The sequence below is a fragment of the Heliangelus exortis genome, unplaced genomic scaffold (genome assembly GCF_036169615.1).
Source record: "Heliangelus exortis unplaced genomic scaffold, bHelExo1.hap1 Scaffold_282, whole genome shotgun sequence".
Lineage (NCBI taxonomy): Eukaryota > Metazoa > Chordata > Aves > Apodiformes > Trochilidae > Heliangelus > Heliangelus exortis.
The window spans coordinates 5,317-24,387 of record NW_027285959.1 but is presented as its reverse complement, the minus strand read 5'-3'; the positions used below and the strand labels follow the sequence as shown (position 1 = coordinate 24,387).

Below are 19,071 nucleotides of genomic sequence, written 5' to 3'. Positions count from 1 at the left end.
CTGCCAGGGATTGTGCTGCTTCCCACACCCACTTTCCATCACCCTCTGTCCTCGCCCCGGCGAATCGCTGCGGAGCTCGCCACCCATCCCTTTTCCCCTCCTCTCCGATGGGATCAGACACGTTCTGGAGAGGGGGAAGGAAAAAAAAAAAAAAAAAAAAGGGAAAAAAAGGGGGAAAAAAAGGGGGGGAAAAAAGGGGGGAAAAGAGGAAAAAAAGGGGAAAAAAAGGAAAAAAAAGGAAAAGATAAAGGAAAGGAAAAGATAAAGGAAAAGGAAAATACAAAGAAGAAGAAAAAGAAAAAAAGAAAAAGAAAAAGAAAAAGGAAAAGAAAAAGAAAAAGAAAAAGAAAAAGAAAAAGAAAAAGAAAAAGAAAAAGAAAAAGAAAAAGAAAAAGGAAAAGAAAGAGAAAAAGAAAAAGAAAAAGAAAAAGAAAAAGAAAAAGGAAAGGAAAAGGAAAAGGAAAAGAAAGAGAAAAAGAAAAAGAAAAAGAAAAAGAAAAAGAAAAAGAAAAAGAAGAAGAAAAAGAAAAAGGGAAAAGAAGCCAACAACAAAACACAAAAAAAAAAACCAAAACCCAAACCCACAAACCAAACCAAACAAAAAAAAACAAAAAAAAAAAAAAAACGACGAAAAACACACCACCAAAAAGTTCCCGGGGAAAACAAGACGTGACTCACTGCCTTCTTAATTTATTTGGATTTATTTATTCTCCCCTCCCCTCCGACGTGCAACACCGAGGGCTGGGTGCCAGCTCCTGGGGAGCCTCGCTGCTCCCAGTCTCCTCTCACCAAAAAGGTGTCAGGAACTTTTGGGGGAACCGTTTTCCTCCCTCTTTTGAGGAAAAGAGCCTGGAGAGGGGGTCCCGGCAGAGGAATGGGGTGGCCCAGATTTTTCGGGCTGCCCGGCTCCAGCATCCCCTGTTCCTCTAGCAGAGACCGGAGGCTGAAAATCTCTAATTCCACCTCCTACACTTTGTCCTCAGCGGGGGGAAGAGAGAAAAAGAAGATAAAAGGCTGGGAAGCTCAAATGGTGTCATTAGGAACTATTAATGCTCTCATAAAAGGGCATTAATAAACACGGCAGCTCAGCAGTGTCCCATTAACTCCGCTCCTGGCAGGGATCTTCAGGGGTTCCCAACACCCCCCCCCAGGGCATTTCAGCCGAAGGTTTGGCAGGGGGGGTTCATTCCTCCTCGCAAACCGTTCCCCCAGCACACAGGGAGGAGGAAAAATCCCTATTTCCCACTGTGGAGCCCGGGAGGGAAACCTCCAGGGTTTTACCCACCCACCCACCCACCCATCCCCCTGCCAGCCCCTTGCGAGCAGAGTTTGCTCCTTGGCTTCCCGAAGAAGTGGTTGCTCCTGAGAGAAGAAAAAATGGGAATAAGGAGAAATAACAACCAACCAAATAAATAAAATAAAATAAAATAAAATAAAATAAAAAAAAAAAAAAAAAAAAAAAAAAAAAAAAAGGCAACGTTTCCAGGGCTCATCCCAACTTTCTCCTTCCCGCCCTCTTCCTGTTCTCGCCTCTTTAAAGGAGCTTTAGCCCTGGCCTCTCCCAGCCCCGGGGCTAGCCCGATCCCACTGGCTCTGGGAAGGAGCAGACAACCCACAGCAGCAGGAAAAGAGGGAGGAGGCCTCTCCCGATAAGCCCCCGGCAAAGCCAGGAATAGCAGCGAGGTCCCTGCACAGGTCCCTGCCCGGAACGGCAAAAAAGGGAAAAAAAAAATATTAAAAAAAAAATAACCACACTACCACCAACCCCCCCTCTGTCCTTCCTTGGAAGAAGAGGGAGGCTGCATGGAGAGCTTGGAGCTTTGCTAGGAGCTCCCTCTGGCACAGCTGGGAGAGGAGGAACAGCTGGAAGGGTTGGGAATGGTGGGCAGAGCAGATGTGCACAGCTGGAGGGAGGAGGTGGGGTGGGAAGGGGGGTGGGCACAGCTGGATGGGGTATGAACATCTGGATGGAGTGGGTGGGAACATCTGGGTAGAGTGGGCAGTGCCATCTGGGTGGTGTGGGGATGCACATCTGGATGGAACGGGCATGAACAGCTGGATAGAGTGGATATGAACATCTGGATGGGGGTATGATGATCTGGATGGAATGGGCATGAACAGCTGGATAGAGTGGGTGTGAACATCTGGATGGAGTGGATATGATGATCTGGATGGTGTGGGGGTGCACATCTGGATGGAATGGGCATGAACAGCTGGATAGAGTGGATATGAACATCTGGATGGGGGGGTTGATGATCTGGATGGAACGGGCATGAACAGCTGGGTAGAGTGGGTGTGAACATCTGGATGGGGTGGGTATGATGATCTGGATGGTGTGAGGATGCACATCTGGATGGAACGGGCATGCACAGCTGGATAGAGCCAGTGTGAACATCTGGATGGGGTGGATGTGACCATCTGGGTGGAATGGGCATGATGATCTGGGTAGACCTGATGTTCACATCTGGATGGAATGGGTTTGAACATCTGGATGGATGTGCTGTGACCATCTGGATGGAGTTGGTGGGAACATCTGGATGGACTGGGTCTGAACATCTGGATGGAGGTGCTGTGACCATCTGGATGGGGTGTGTGTGCACAGCTGGATGGAGTGTGTGTGTGTGTGTGCTTATCTGGATGGAGTGTGTGTGCACAGCTGGATGGTGTGGGCAGTGCCACCTGGAAGGAGCGTGTGTGAACATCTGGATAGAGTTGCTATGAACATCTGGATGGGGTGGACACGCACATCTGGGCAGTCCAAGCAGGCAGAGAGGAGCCAGCAGAGCCCCGTGGCCTCCTGCGTCCCCTGCCTGCTTCTCCTTCCCCTGCCAGCCACAGGCACCCAAACCTGCAGCTCCCTGCCCCAAATCTTCCTCAGCACCTCTGTCACAGGGATGTTTTGGGGTTCTGGCTGCCAAGGTGGCCAAGAAAGCTCCAGGAGCTCCGAGCCAGGGACCTGAAGGGGCATTTGGCTTCCTGGTGCCCTGGGCTGTGGCAGAGGCAGCTGGCAGGAGGCTGCCACCAGTGACTCAGTGCACACAGCAGGTTTCTTTTTTTGGAGAAAGCTTTGATCCCCAAGAGCCAGGGGGAACCAACCATGCTCCCTGTGTGCACTTCTCCTCGCAGTTATCTGAGGCATCTCTTTCTTTTTTTTTTTTTTTTTTTTAATTTTTTTATTGAGGGGGGGTTGGGGTTAATAACTCCCAGGGCATGTTAGGACAGAGGAGCCCTGGCAGCAGTGGGTGTGTGGGAAGGACTGGAATAACGGGTGCTGGAGGAGAGGATTTATGAGGCAGGGAGAGGGGGGGCTGGCTGGGAATAGCAGAGCAGGACAGGGGGGAGGAGGTTTGTGTGGGGTTGGGATGCAGCCACAGCTCCTGCCCTTATCCCTTTGCCAGAAATCCACCCCAGGGGGGATGCTGGATGCCCTCAGGGAAGTGCCTTTCCTTCCTTTCCTTCCTCCAGGGAAGTGTCCCCAGGATGGGGATGGAAAACCAGGCTGCCAGGGCTTCTTTACTTGGTTTAGAACAAAACTGTTGCCACTGGGGAAACTGGGGGCAAATCACCCCCAGTCTCAGCCCCTTCCCACCCAGCACAGCTCCCCCCCCTTCCCCAACCCCACTGAGGGTCTTATCAGGGCTGTTGGGGTTTTTCCTGGTGTGCCACGGGCTGGTTGGCATCACCAGATCCCTGCTGGTGGCAGTGGTGACAGCACAGTGACAGTGACAACACCCTCCGTGTGCCAGGGCATCGTGCATCAACCCCAAGAAACTCCCCCTGGCTCACTCCTCCCCTCCAGAAAACTTTGCTCCTGAAAGATCTTTGCAAGGAAACCCCCAAAATGTTGGAAAAGAATTCCCTGGGGAGAAGAGGGTGCAGTGGGCTCTGGGGGAGGGGGGACAGGAGGGGTCTGTCCCCCCATATTCTGGTCCCTGGGGTCTCCGTAGCACCCTCACCCCCCTTTTCTTGTCCTTTCAGGGGGAAGATCTGAGGACTGGGGACATTAAAGGGGACACTCTGACGGGTGAGTGCAGACCCCCCCTGGGCTGGGAGCTGGGATGAGGTGATGGGGACATCAGAGGGAGACGCAGAGGGTGCCCCGCAGGGTGCTCTGAAACAGGAGCCACTTTTCCTCTTGGTGTTCTAAAGGCAAAAGTGGTTAAAAACAAACAAACAAAAAAACCCTCCCTGGTGGTTGGAAGGGCTCCAAACCAGTGAAGAAAAAAAAAAAAAAAAAGAGTGGGGAGAGGGGGGGGGTGGAAATCGAGTCAAAAAGCAACACAGAAGATAAAAGCAGGTGAATCCCAACCACTCCTCTGATGTTGCAGGAACAAAGAATTTCAGTGCAAACCAAGAGGCAGCTCATGGGGTTTGACACCCCCTGGGGGGCTGGGGAAAGGGGTTGGGGGTTCACCCTGCTGAGTCCTCACCATAATGTCCCCAGAGGGGTGGCTGCCACCAGCCCCAGCTCTCAGCACCCAAGAGGCTTTTCCTTGGGGACATCCAGCCCTGTCTGTCCTCACCAGCTGCTGACAGTGGATCTAAGCCTGGAGCCAGGTGCAACCCCCACATCTGGACAGCTGTGTGCTGCTTTTTTTGGGGGGGTGAAGTGCCAGCAGCAGGGTTTGCACCCACCTGGGTGCTGCACATCTGCAGCAAGGAGAGGAAACAACCTTGGGCCTCCAGCACCCCCAACAAGAGCATCCTCCCCCCATCAAACGGGGGGGAAAACTCCCAAACCCCAGCAGCTGGGGCACCAAGCACCCTGGATCCCACCCCATGGGGCAGCAGGGAGGGTGAGGAGTTGCTGGGGGTCCCAGGTTTGTGTCCCTCCCCCCCCCCCAAGCTGGCAGCAACATGGGGAGATGGGATGGAGGAGGTGGGCACAGGGGCTGCTCCTGCCCATGAAACACCTGAGCTCCTGAGCACTTTCTCCTCTCAATCCCAGGTGTTTCGGGGGGGGAGTTGAGTGCAGGGGGGGTATAAAAGGGATCCCTCTGGCCGGGCTGCTCAGCTGTTCCCTTTTGGATATCAGATTACATCCGGCCCAAGCCCCGGCCCCGCAGTGGGTACCACCGGTACCAGTTCCGTCTCTACGAGCAGCCGGTCCACCAGGACATCACCCTGAGCCCCGAGGAAAGGGTCTCCCTGGGTAAGCCATGCCCTGAGGGGCTTTCCTTGGGAACAGGGATAACTCTGTGCCTTGGGGAATGTCGGAAAATCCCATGCTGAGGATGCCGGATCGGTGCGAAGGGTCTCGGGGTCTTTAGGTGAAAAGTCCTGGAAAAACAGCAAAAAAAAAAGAAAAAAAAATTGGCATTCAGGTTCTCTGGAGGTGGCTGCTAACGGCCTGGCTAGCGGGCTGGGAAGCAAGCAAGGAGAGATCTTGGCTGGGAAAGCAGGGCTGAGTTTTTGCTGGCACATCCCACCCCCAGGAGCCCTGGGAGTTGCATCACCCCCAGCTCGGAGCGTGGAGATAAGGATCCACCAGACCTGGAGAAGGTTTAGCAAGGGATTGCTCAAACCTGGCTGACACAATGCCTGCCACCTCCCAGCTCCCTCCACCCCATCCCCAGCAGGGACAGAGCTGCCACCTCCCAAAATCCTGCTTGGCAAGGATGGAGGGGAACAAGCAAGCCCTTAGGGACCATCCCTGCTGCTTCATCCCTCATGGATGGGAGGGATCTGCAACCTGGGATCTGCAGGACCCCCACCAGGGGTGAGGAACCCCCCTCTAAAAAAGCAGAGGGTGGGTTCCTGCCCTGTTAGAGGGAGCTGGGCTGGAGTTTAGGGAGCTGCAGCTCCCCAAAGCCTCAGCTGAAGGAGATTTCCAAACTTTTCCTGGCTGGGAGCAGGTGAGCACATCCCGATGGGCAGGGCAGGGCGGTCTGGCTCGTCTGTGCACCCTGACTCACCCCTGAGCCCTGTTAACCAACACCTTCCAGCCCAGCCAACAGCTCCATGGCCCCTGGGACAGAGCCTAAAACCCTCCCCAAGTGGGACTCTGAGGTTTGGAGCAGGGTGGTCCTGCTGGGAGGCTGATTCCTGCCCTGGAGTTGAGTTCTGGCTCTTTAGCTCTGCTGGTTAATGCCAGGCATGGAAGTGACCCCCATGCCAGAGGAATGGAGCCCCTGCATCCCTACTGGGAAGAGGAGGAGGAGGCTCCACTGCTGGGAAGGGAGGCCAGGACACCCACCAAAGAGCTTTTTGCAAGATAAATCCATTTAATAGCAGGATGTGCAGCTCCTACCCCCTTCATCTCATCCCCAAAGCCTCCAGACCCCAGTGTCCACCTCTCCCCCCACCCCCATTTCCCTGGCTCCATCCCATCTCTCAGCCCTTCCCAGGCTCCCTGGGAAAAAAAAAAAGAAAAAAAGGACCTGTAAAAACAGCAGTGGCTATTTTTTGGGGCAGCACGGTCCAGGCTGCTATTTAAGGTTCTTTGTAACCATTTCACTGCTGGCCCCTCTCTTGGGAGGAGCCCTGCAGGCAGCCAAAGGAGGAGATTTTGGGGGCCTCAAGGGGTTTAAACCAACTCATCCCTAGAGAGGGCAGTGGGATGAACACGGATTGAGCCCTGGGCCCAGCCAGCTCTGCATGGCTTTGGTTTCCTTTCTAGAAGGAGGGAAAAAAATACTTTTTAAATCCCTGAGAAGCAGGGGGAGGGCTCACCCTGACCCTGTCCCCACGATCCAGAAGCTCTGCTTCTCCTGGTGCTGCTGGAGTCGCCCCTCACAGCTTTTCTCCGAGTTTTCCATCTTCCTGGGCTTTAAAACAGCTGCTTCTTGCTCCTGCAGCTGGAGGCAGCCTTATCTCCAGCTCCCCAAAAGTGATAAGGATGGGAGAGAGCACCCAGTGGGTGCAGGGAGCAGTGCTGGACACGTCCTGCATCCATCCCCTGTCCCCTTGGCCCCTGGTAGAGCCCAAAGAGCCCCATCCCAGGGGGTCCCTCTCCCCCTCCACTGCCAGACCAGTCACCCCCAATCCTTCGGAGGCCAAACTGGGATCAATCCCGGGCTAAAGTGGGGCAGGAGGAGAGGAAGTGGGTGGTGGAGCTTCCAGAAGAGGGCACTAAACCAGGCCCTGCTGCCACCTCCCTGCTCCAGCCATTAAATCCCTGAGGAATTCCAGAGCAAGGATGCAGTGGGGGGAGGGGGAGAGGGGAAAAATAAATGGTTTTTATTTTACCCGGCAGCTGGGGGGGTGGTGGCTCCGTGGTGGCTTCAGTGGGGACATCCTGGGTGCCATGGCCAAGGAGCTGTGGGCCAGCTCCTGGTGGTGAAAATGGTGACAGTGGTGACAATGGTGACGATGGTTGTGCGTGGCCGAGGTGTTTGGCTCTTGAGCCGGGGAAAAAAATATCCCTGAGCATCTCTGATCCATCCCTGGGGAACCTCGGGGAAAAAAAAACCCTCTGCGAGCCTCAGTTTCCCCGCTTCGCTTCGCTTCGCTTCACTTCGGGGCCGTGCAGTTTCCCCGCTTCGCTTCGCTTCACTTCGCTTCGGGGCCGTGCAGCATTTTGCCACCAAATCGCCCCCGAACACCAGCTCTGTCCCTCTCTGTCCCCAAAGATGGGGACCCCGGGGCTGTCCCCGAGGCTGCCGAACCCGGCTCCTTCCCCAGCGCTGTTCGTGTTGTGGCGAGATGGGAGATAATGGGCTGAGGGCTGCGAAACGGCCCCAGGCGGTGGCAGCGGCTGCCACGTCCCCATCCGGAGCTCTGCGGGAAAGTCCCGTGTCGTGTGTCCCCCCCCCAAACCCATCAGCACCAGGGAAATTCGGGGAGCTCCGGGGGCACGGAACCGCTGGGGAGCTTTTCACCCACCTGCAGCCCACGGGAGGATGGAGACTGATTGATTTCTACCTCCTTTTTAAATTTTTTTATTTTTTATTTTTTCTATTTTTATTTTTCTATTTTTATTTTTATTTTTCTATTTTTATTTTTATTTTTCTATTTTTATTTTTATTTTTCTATTTTTATTTTTATTTTTCTATTTTTATTTTTATTTTTCTATTTTTATTTTTATTTTTCTATTTTTATTTTTATTTTTCTATTTTTATTATTTTTTATTTCTATTATTTTATTTCTATTTTATTTCTATTTCTATTATTTTATTTCTATTTCTATTTTTATTATTTTATTTCTATTTCTATTTTTATTATTTTATTTCTATTTCTATTTTTATTATTTTATTTCTATTTCTATTATTTTATTTCTATTTCTATGTCTATTATTTTATTTTTATTTCTAATTTTTATTTGTTATTATTTTTTATATATTTTTAAATTTTTATTCTTATTTATTATTTTAATTTTTAACTTTTATTATTATTTATATATTTTTAATTTTTATTCTTATTTGTTCTTTTTATTTTTATTTCTATTTTTATTTTTTATTTTTATTTCTATTTTTATTTTTTATTTTTATTTCTATTTTTATTTTTTATTTTTATTTCTATTTTTATTTTTTATTTTTATTTCTTTTTCTTCTTATTATTATTACTACTATTATTATTATTATTTGGGTTTTTTTTTTTTTTTGTGGGGAGGCAACTTCCCCCCCAGCCCTGCATCTCCCTCCTTCCACCCTCTCCCACCTTCCCCCCAAGAAGCTGCTCCCCAGCATCCCCAAACCTCCTGCCGAGGAAAAATTCATTTTACAAGTGCAAATAGATTTTTTTTTTTTTTTTTTTTTTTTTTGCCTCCCACAAAGACCTCCCGGGGGGGGGGGTATAAAAAAAGCCGAATTCCTTTCGGCTTGGGAGGGGGGGGCAGCAGGGATGAGCTTGGCTTCCATCCCTTTCTCCCTCTCGGTTTTCCCATCGGGACCTCGGGGTTGAGTCAGGAGGTGCCGGGACCTCGTGCGGCTCCGATCCACCCAGCTGGAAAATCGGGTTGGACCGGGAGGCGGGTGGGGAGGGAAGGGCTGAGATTGGGAAGCGGGGAGGCAGAGCCGAAGGTCGGGGGGGGGGGGTGAGGGGGGGGGGTTCTGAGGGTCCCCCGGGTGGGGGTTAATGGTGACCAAAAGCCTCCCGCCCACCTCCTCCGGGCCCTCATTAATCTCGGCAGAAAAGCATCAGAGCTCCTATCAGGGCAAACGGCCCCGCTGATGAGGATGATAAATTACAGCCAGAGATGGCTGGGCCCCCGGTTTAGGGGGGGGGTGACGGGTCATTTGAGGAGGGGGGGGCTGTGAAAATCCCGTGAATCCCCTGGGTGTGGGGTGGAGGGTCCCCCCGTGCCTCAGTTTCCCCACTCAGGGTGTCGGTGGTTGCTCCTGTCCCACCCGAGGGTGCTCAGATAAGGCCGTGGGGGATGAGCCAATCCTGTGGGAAAGGGGACCAAGCCCCAAGGTAAAATGTTGTGAAAACCCCCTGGGGTTTGGGGTGGTGGGGTGTGGGGTGGAGGGTGGAGGGTCCCCCCGTGCCTCAGTTTCCCCGCTCGGTGCTCAGGGTGTCGGTGATGGCTCCTCTTGAACCTGAGGGTGCTCAGATAAGGCCGTGGGGGATTGAACCAATCCTGTGGGAAATGAACTTAAAAGGGGACCAAGCCCCAAGGTAAAATGGTGTGAAAACCCCCTGGCTGTGGGGTGGAGGGTCCCCCCGTGCCTCAGTTTCCCCGCTCGGTGCTCAGGGTGTCGGTGATGGCTCCTCTTGAACCTGAGGGTTCTCAGATAAGGCCGTGGGGGATGAACCAATCCTGTGGGAAAGGGGAACAAGCCCCAGGGTAAAACGGTGTGAAAACCCCCTGGGTGTGGGGTGGAGGGTCCCCCCGTGCCTCAGTTTCCCCACTCAGGGTGTCGGTGGTTGCTCCTGTCCCACCTGAGGGTGCTCAGATAAGGCCATGGGACACAATCTAATCCTGTGGGAAATGAGCTTAAAAGGGGACCAAGTCCTAGGGTAAAATGGTGTGAAAACCCCCTGGCTGTGGGGTGGGGGTCCCCCCGTGCCTCAGTTTCCCCGCTCAGCCCTCAGGGTGTCGGTGGTTGCTCCTCTTCAACCCGAGGGTGCTCAGATAAGGCCGTGGGGGATGAGTCAATCCTGTGGGAAAGGGGACCAAGCCCCAGGGTAAAATGGTGTGAAACCCCCCTGGCTGTGGGGTGGAGGGTCCCCCCGTGCCTCAGTTTCCCCACTCAGGGTGTCGGTGGTTGCTCCTGTCCCATCCGAGCGTGTTCAGATAAGGCCATGGGACACGATCTAATCCTGTGGGAAATGAGCTGGAAAAGGGACCAAGCCCCAGGATAAAATGTTGGGATTGCTTTGGCAGGGAGAGGGGACCCGGTGGCATCTCCACCCCCTCCTCCTGCCACCTCTCTCAGTGACGGTGACACCACTTGGGCTCTGTCCCCCTGTGCTGGCGAGGAGGGCACCCAGTTTGGGGTTGGATTTGGGGGCTCCCAGCCTCCGGTGCATCCCCATCCCTCTTTTTTCCACTCTCCTGGCTCCAGCCGGGATTTTCCCTGCGGCCAGTCCCGCTTCCCAGCGGAGGGGCGGGCAGAAGCGGTTCGGTAGCAGGTAGGAAAGTAGGTCGGGAAAAACCCTGGCCCCACGCGTGGGGCTCTACCCCATCCCATCCCATCCCCCCCTTTCAGCTCCTTTCATCCGCGGCTCTCCAGAGGCGTCGCCAACATCAATGGCAGCTCCGGGACCCCCCCGGGAGTCGGGGGGGCTGCTGTGTCTCACTCTCACCCTCCACCCCACCCCCCCGGGACCCCCATCATGCTCCCACGGGGGTTTCTGAGCACTTTGAAAGCCTTCAGATGAAAGGGACCCGAGTCGGGGCTTGTGGGTGCACTGGGAGCATCCCCCCCCCCTTCTCCCTCCCCTCTCCCTCTCCTGAGACCCCTTCCCCTGACACCCACCCTGTGGGGGATGGATTGAGACCCCAAAAGAGGGGGTTATTTTGGGAGAGAGAGATTTGGGGTGTGCACAAACTCCTGGCTTGGCCGAGCTACCCAAAGTCCCCCCTTTATTCCCCCCCCCCACCTCCAAAAGATGCTGCATGGGGGCATCTCCCCCCTCGGGCCGTGGGGATGATCCAGAACCCTCTGGAAATGCAGCTGGAGGGGACCCCAATGCCACACGGGGGGACTGTCCTTGTCCTCCCCTCCCTTTAGGTTCTCAGGGGGGTGGCTGTGACAATGAGGGGACACCTGGGACCCCCCCAAGCCCCCCCTCAGTTGCACATTTCCACCCAGCTGGGTGCAGGACCTGGGCTGAGCATCCCAGGATCATTCTCCCAGGAGCATCTCCCAGCTCCGGGAGCTCCGGGACCACCTGCAGGACCCAGCGAGGGCTTTTTGGGGTGGGAGATGGGTTCCATTGGCACCCTGAGCTATTCCCCCCCCCTCCCCACACCCTGTGGGGGTGATGCAGCAGCAGCCAGGGTTTTGCTCAGCATTTTTTTTTTTTTTTTTTTTTTTTTTTGCAAGCAGCTCCGGGGACGTTTTTCTCCGGTTGGGGTTGAGATGCATGGGGCAGATAAGAGCTGCCAGGCTGCTGGGTGACATTCAAAAGCAGCTCCAGGAAGGGGAGGATGAGTTTCAGATAAACAAAGGGCCCCTTTCCACCTCCCCCCAACTCCTTTTTTGGGATACCCCAACCCTGTCCCATCCCCAACCCCTTTCCACCTCCCTTTTTGGGATATCACAACCCTGTCCCAGCCCCTTTCCACCTCCCCTCCATCCTTTTTTGGGATACCCCAACCCTGTCCCATCCCCAACCCCTTTCCACCTCCCTTTTTGGGATACCCCAAGCCTGTCCCAGCCCCTTTCCACCTCCCCTCCATCCTTTTTTGGGATACCCCAACCCTGTCCCATCCCCAACCCCTTTCCACCTCCCCCCCATCATTTTTTGGGATACCACAACCCTGTCCCAGCCCCTTTCAACCTCCCCCCCCCCCCCCCCCCCTCCCTTTTTGGGATACCCCAACCCTGTCCCATCCCCAGCCCCTTTCAACCTCCCCCCCATCATTTTTTGGGATTTTGGGGTACCACAACCCTGCCCAGCCCCTTTCCACCTCCTCCCCCCTCCCTTTTTGGGATACCACAACCTTCTCCCATCCCATGTGCCACCAAGCAGGAACAGAGGTGGCACTTTGAGCCCTGTTGTCCCCGGGAAAGCCCCTGGGGGGCTTGGGGGGGGGGGGGGGGCAGATGCTCAGCCAGCCAAACCCAAGCTTGGCACTGGAAGGGGATTTTTTGCCCACAGAGCTGGGCACCAGAGAATCCCTCCTGCCCACCCAGCCACCCCCAGAGGGATTCCCAGCTGCTTCCAGGGCAGGAAAAACCCACCCTGGGCCTCCCCCCTTGGGGTAGGAGGGTTGGAGATGAAGACCCCCCCTCTTCTCCTTTGGTTTTGGGGAGCAGCAGCTCAGTGCCTGCAGCCAGGGGGCTGGGGGGGGTCTCCCATCCTCTCCTTCCATGTGTTCCTGGGGGTTTTCCAGCCCCCCAGGGTGGGCTGGTGGGAATTACTGCTGCAAAAGTGGGTTGGGGTGGGCCAAGGGGACCCAAAGCCTTTCCCCCCCCCACCCTCTCCAGGGATTTTTGGGTCCCCAGGGCAGAGCTTGGTACCCACTGGTGTTTGCAGGATGGGGGCTGCAAAGCTGGGACGTGGCACACAGTGCCCACCCCCACCCCCCCCCCACACACTTCTCTGGACACCTTGCACCCCCCCCTCACCCCCTCTCCCTCTCTCCCCAGGTCCCTGGGCCCTGAAGAAATTCGTGGAGAAATTTCATCTGGGTTCACCCGTGGCCTCCACCCAGTTCCTCACCAAATACTACAAGGAGTAGAAGGGCTTGGGGTGCCCTTCCCCTGCATGGCTGCACCCCCCCTACCCACCCACCCCCCCCAGGGATGCTCCCACCCTTCTACCAACCCCAGATCCTTCCACTTCCAAACCCAGGGGGAGGTTTCTCTTTCCCTCCAAGGAGAACATCCCAAGCAGTGTCCCAGCTCCCTCTGGAAATGTCCCACAGGAGAAGGATGGGATCACCTCCTTTGTCCCTTTCCTGACCCCTTAGCATGTTCTGCTTTTTTTTTTTTTTTTGGGGTTGGTGGGTCTTGAATTTTAGTGCCTGCCAATCCCAGAATAAAACATGGATGGAGCACACGGAGATGCATTTGCTGGTTGTGGTTGTGGGGAGGTGTTGGGCGAGCACTGAGACAATTTGGGGTCCATGGTGGGTGTGCAGGATGGAGAAGAGATCCTGAGGGAGAAGAGATGGAGAAGAGCTCCATGATGGAGCAGAGGTGGAGAAGAGAGAAAGATCTGAGGGAGAAGGGATGGAGAAGAGATCCTGATGGAGCAGAGATGGAGAAGAGCTCCATTTCCATGGAGTAGGAATGGAGCAGACCTCCTGGTGGAGCAGGGAGGGAGAAGAGCTCCTGATGGAGAAGGGATAGAGAAGAGGAAGAGCTCCTGATGGAGCAGAAGTGGAGACCTCTGTGATGGAGCAGGAATGGAGAAGAGCTCCATGATGGAGAAGGGATAGAGAAGAGCTCCTGATGGAGAAGAGAGAAAAATCTCCTGATGGAGAAGGGGTGGAGCAGACCTCCTGATGGAGAAGGGGTGGAGAAGATCTCCTGATGGAGCAGGGATGGAGAAGACCTCCTGATGGAGCAGGGATGGAGAAGAGCTCCATGATGGAGAAGAGAGAAAAATCTCCTGATGGAGAAGGGATGGAGAAGATCTCCTGATGGAGAAGAGTGGAGAAAATCTCCTGATGGAGCAGGGATGGAGAAGAGATAAAAATCTCCTGATGGAGCAGGGATGGAGAAGATCTCCTGATGGAGAAGGGATGGAGAAGATCTCCTGATGGAGAAGAGTGGAGAAAATCTCCTGATGGAGCAGGGATGGAGAAGAGATAAAAATCTCCTGATGGAGAAGGGATGGAGAAGAGATAAAAATCTCCTGATGGAGCAGGGATGGAGAAGATCTCCTGATGGAGAAGGGATGGAGAAGATCTCCTGATGGAGAAGAGTGGAGAAAATCTCCTGATGGAGCAGGGATGGAGAAGAAATAAAAATCTCCTGAAGGAGAAGGGATGGAGAAGACCTCCTGAAGGAGAAGGGATGGAGAAGACCTCCTGAAGGAGAAGGGATGGAGAAGACCTCCTGATGGAGAAGGGATGGAGAAGATCTCCTGATGGAGAAGAGTGGAGAAAATCTCCTGATGGAGCAGGGATGGAGAAGAGATAAAAATCTCCTGATGGAGAAGGGATGGAGCAGACCTCTTGCTGGAGAAGGGATGGAGAAGATCTCCTGATGGATCAGACCCTGCCATGGAGCTCGTGGTGGTGCTGCCAGCCCCAGCCCAAGGTGGCCCAGGGGCTGTGGGGTGGGGGCAGGATGGGGGTGCCCATCCTGGGGGGTCTCTGGGTGGCTCCAGGCAGCGTGGGAACCAGGCTCTGCCCTGCTCTGATTCCAGCCCTGCCTTTGCCCTCCCCCTCTGCCAACTCCTCTTGGAAAGCAAAACCAAAAGGAATAAATCAGAAGAGCTGGAGCTGGGCCTCTCCTTTAATTAGCTCTTTAATTAGGCTTTCATCTAAGACTTGGGTTTCTGGGAGGCTTGGGTTCACCTGCAGGTCCTCCTTGGTGGCCCTGCTGGGACACAACAGATTTTTGTCTCCTGGGGTCAAAGCATGGGGAGCAAGACCCCGAGGGCAGGTGGCATTTTTCAGGCAGGGGAAACTGAGGCACGAGGCAGTGGCTTCCTCAGGGGGGGTTCAGCATCCTTCAGAGGGGGTGGTGATGCTCTTGGGGCCCTGGAAGGAAGGTGGTGGAGCTGGAGGTTCTGGATGATCCCAGGGGGAAACTACAGGCTGAAGAGGGAAGGAGAGCAACAACACAGACACCAAAAAAAATATAATAAAAATAAAAAATAAAAAAAAGAAGCTGGGTAACACACCACAACCCAAGGAAAAAAAAAAAATCACACAAACCATGCTGCCTGCCTTGCCATTGGGGCTAAAATTAGCAGCAGAGGAAATGACAGGTTGAGATGTCATGGAAGTTGGCTAAAGTTGGAGTTCTCCTCTTTTTTTTCTTTTTTTTTTTTTTTTTTTTCTGTCCTTCCCCTGGGCTGTGGGGGAAGTTGGCCCCGTGAGGTTAGAGCAGAGGGAATGGTGTAAATGAAAGGTCAGGCAGAGCCATCCTGCCCTCCCTGCCTTGGATTCCTTGTGGCTGGAATGTTTGGTTTTGGGGGAAGGGGAAGGGAAGGGCAGTGGGATGTGGATCCTTCGAGGAAATTGGCACCCGGGGTCTTGGGTGTAAATGGAGGGGAGGGGAGGGAGCCTGTGGGATGGGGCTGGAGAGTGGGAATGGGGATGGGAATGGGAAGGGGGATGGAGATTGGGAATGGGGATGGATGGGGATGGAGGTGAAGAAGGAAATGGGGATGGAGGTGGAGGAGAATGGGAATGGGGATGGGAATGGGAATGGGGATGGAGATGGAGGAGAATGGGAATGGGGATGGAGATTGGGAATGGGGATGGATGGGGATGGAGGTGAAGAAGGAAATGGGGATGGAGATGGAGGAGAATGGGAATGGGGATGGAGATGGAGGAGAATGGGAATGGGGATGGGAATGGGAATGGGGATGGAGATGGAGGAGAATGGGGATGGGAATGGGGATGGAGATGGAGGAGGATGGGAATGGGGATGGAGATTGGGAAGGGGGATGGAGATTGGGAATGGGGATGGAGATTGGGAAGGGGGATGGAGATTGGGAATGGGGATGGATGGGGATGGAGATGGAGGAGAATGGGGATGGGGATGGAAATGGAGGAGAATGGGGATGGGGATGGAGAAGGAGAGTGGGGATGGAGATGGGGATGGAGCTGGGAATAAAATGGGGATGAAGATAAATATGGGAATGGGGATGGAGATAGAGGAGAATGGGGATGGAGAAGGAGAATGGGGATGGGAACATGGAATTGGAAATGAGGATGGAGATGGAGAAGGAAAATGGGGATGGGAATGGAGAAGGTGAATGGGGACATGGAGCTGGGAATGGTGATGGGGATGGAGCTGGGGATGGAGATAGAGAAGGAAAATGTGGGTGGAGATGGAGAATGGGGATGGAGAAGGAGGAGAAAATGTAGGGAGATGGGGATGGAGAAGGAGAATGTGGATGGGGACATGGAGTTGGGAATGGGGATGGAGCTGGGAATAGAGTGGGGATGAAGATAAACATGGAGATGGGAATGGGATGGGGATGGAGCTGGGCATGGGAACAGAGATGGAGATGAGGCTGGGGACAGATGTGGAGGTCACAGAATGGTGAAATCATGGAAGTTGGGAAGGACCTCTGGGATCAGCTGAGAGGGTCCAGAGGGGGAATCTGCCCACAGGGATGGGGAGGATGCTGGGTTCCAGGCCAAGGCACCACCCTTGAGCCACAAAACCTCATTTGGACGCACACAAGGCCTGGAAAATATTAATTGTGGTTTCTTTTTGATAATTTACAAAGACAGAAATTAAAAAAAAAAAAAATAAGGGGGGGAAGGAAGCCACGTAGAGTCACTTTGCACTGATCCCACCCCCTTTATCTCTCCTTCCATTCGCTCACCATGGGTGCAAGAGAGAGAAAAGAGAAGCTGAGCCTCTGGCTGCCTAAATGTAGAAAGTTTTGCTTCTAAATCAGCGAGGAAACACGTCACATCCCTGGGGAAGTGGCTGGTTTGCAGCAGCCACAACCCCAGCCCCAAGAGCTGCAATGGAACAGCCCAGCCCTGAAATAGCTCCCCACTCTGTTATTGGCACCCAGAGGATTTTTTTTTTTTCCCTCTCTGTCTCCGTGTGTCATTTTTAGCAGCCAGAGGAAGTTTTATTTGTATTTGTTAGCTCAACTTTCCACTGCTGTGGCTTTTTGATTTTTTTTTTTCTTTGTTTGGGTTTGGGGTTTTGGTTTTTTTTTACTATATCTGAAGGAAAAGTGGAGGAAAAAATAAGAGTGGGGGGGAGAGCTCAGGTGGAAGGGGCTGGGGGATGGAGCTGCCTCCAGGATGGGCTTGGGAGGGGGGTTTGGAGACTTCCAGCCTTTTCCCAGCTCAATGGGATGGGTGAAGAAGAGGGAAAAAAAAATAATCACAGTGAGGTTGTGAAAATCAAAGGCTCCCAGTGAGCACCAGCAGCTCCCAGTACCACAAAGAGGGGGGGATCATTCCCCAAAATTGGGCTGGAGGGCAAGGGAAGCCTGCACTGCACAGAGGTCCTGAGTCACCAAGGGGATAATTACTTCTTTTTCATGATTATTGAAATAATTTCAGGAGAAAAAAAAAAAAAGTCTCAGGCCCTGGGTGGAGAGCAGGAGGTTTTGTCCCCTCCAGTGGGATCCCCCTGGGAAAAATCAGCTTTAAGGGCAGGGAATATTAAGGAGCAGGGACCTTGGTGGCATTTGGGGACAATGTGGGGCCAACTCCAGCAGAGTGATGCCAGGCAGCAGCTCCCCCTCAGCCAGGGCCTTGCCCAAGAAGGGATTAGGAGGATCAGCTGAGGATGATCTAAGCACATAACTATATCAAGCCCTGAATTAATGAGTGATATCTCACCCTTCCTAATGGCTCTATCTGCAGCTGATCTCCCTCTGCTCCTCCAGCAGCCAGGGGATTAAACCTTGCTGCACCCCCCCTGGGGAAATAGGTCAAGACTCTTCATTCCAATCAGGCTGTGGGGGTAAACAACACTGTTCCCAGTTTGGGAGCCCAGTTTCCAGGCCATTTGACCCCCCTCTCCCCCCTCCTTGAAGCCCCTCAGGGACCAGGCTGGATGGCAGGGTGATGGGCACCCCAGCCCTGAGCTCCCAGCCTCCCACCAAGGGTCTCCCCCCCCTCCCTTTGGTGTGGGCAGGGGGCTGGGGGTGGGACTGGGAGGCTGTGGGGATGCTCTGGGAGGGAGCAGGAATTTGGGGTTCCCAAATAACCAGGACAAGGATGGGGCTGGGTGTGTGTGTGTGTCCCCTTTTGCAAGGGCACCCTGGGGTTTGGGGGGGCTGGCGGGGGGTAAGAGGGGTGCAGGCTGCTCCTGGCATGAGGGTTTAATTCATTAGCAATAATAATTAATTCTCCTCAGGCCTCCAAAATGCTCCTTAGTGCCTGAAAAGTTTTGCTGGGGTGTCTGGAGGAGCCAAATCCCCCCCTCTGCCCTGCCAGAGTTTTGGGGTTGAGGGTCCTGAACCCCCATCCCACTCACCAGGGATGGCAGCACCTTGGGATGTGAGGTCTTCCTGGGATGGGTGTTAATCCCTGAATATTCCTGGATGGCTGTTGATGAGGACAAGAGGCCTGGGAGGCTGCCCTGGGCACCCAGGCACCCGACCCAGGGGTGCTGAACAAAGCCAAAGTGTGCTGGGGTTTTGTTTCCTCCTGCAGCTCCCTCCCCAGCTGGGTCTGGGTTGGGTTTCTTGGGAAGCTCCCAGCCTCACCCGCTCCCCCAGGAGCACCCTCAGATGTGGTTTGCACCCAAAGGCTCCTCGGGAGGGTGGGGGGAGAAAAGAAAAAAATGTTGTTAGGTGAATGGTCCTGACCACCAAGCTCTGGGTGCCTCATTTCTGCCCAGCTCGCCGTGGGGTGAGGCAGATGCCTCTCGGTTTGCACCCAAAGGTGCAGGGGAAGGTGCCGGGTGGCTCTGCCAGGGGCTGGGGACGGTTTCACCCAGCAGCCCCTGGCTGGCTTGTCCTCACTTGTCAGCAGCATCCAGCTTCCCATCCCCTCCTGGCAGCCCTGCAGGTCCTCAGCTCACCCCACGTTTCCTCATTGCTAGGAAATGGCTAATTCCCCCCGGGCTGGTTTCAGTGGATGTGCAGATTTCTCTCTTTGGCCTCTCACCAGTTTCTCCTTCGGTGGTTGAAGCAGAGCTCAGGAGCAGCAGCAGCTTTCCCAGGCTGGCCAGGAGGGAATCCACCCAGCCACTCACTCAGCCACTCATCCAGCCACTCATCCATTTACATATCCATCCACTCACCCATCCACTCATCCATCCATCCATCCATCCATCCATCCATCCATCCACTCATCCATCCATCCACTCATCCATCCACCCATCCATCCACCCTCCCATCCATCCATCCAT

The 19,071-nt window shown here is 53.9% G+C and overlaps 1 protein-coding gene across 1 annotated transcript; it reads left to right on the top strand.

Annotated features, from left to right (window-relative positions):
* The first annotated feature begins 2,272 nt into the window (after positions 1-2,272).
* Positions 2,273-13,115, top strand: LOC139790853 (phosphatidylethanolamine-binding protein 4-like). The gene is made up of 4 exons (XM_071732654.1): positions 2,273-2,284; positions 3,979-4,024; positions 5,036-5,152; positions 12,700-13,115. Exons 1-4 carry the CDS (start codon positions 2,273-2,275, stop codon positions 12,789-12,791), a joined length of 267 nt encoding a protein of 88 aa, XP_071588755.1. The 3' UTR covers positions 12,792-13,115.
* Positions 13,116-19,071: the final 5,956 nt, after the last annotated feature.

Coding starts and splice junctions, on each gene's coding strand:
- LOC139790853 (XM_071732654.1), top strand. Junction 4,025..5,035: donor TAAAGGGGACACTCTGACGG/GTGAGTGCAGAC, acceptor TTTGGATATCAG/ATTACATCCGGCCCAAGCCC. Junction 5,153..12,699: donor CGAGGAAAGGGTCTCCCTGG/GTAAGCCATGCC, acceptor CTCTCTCCCCAG/GTCCCTGGGCCCTGAAGAAA.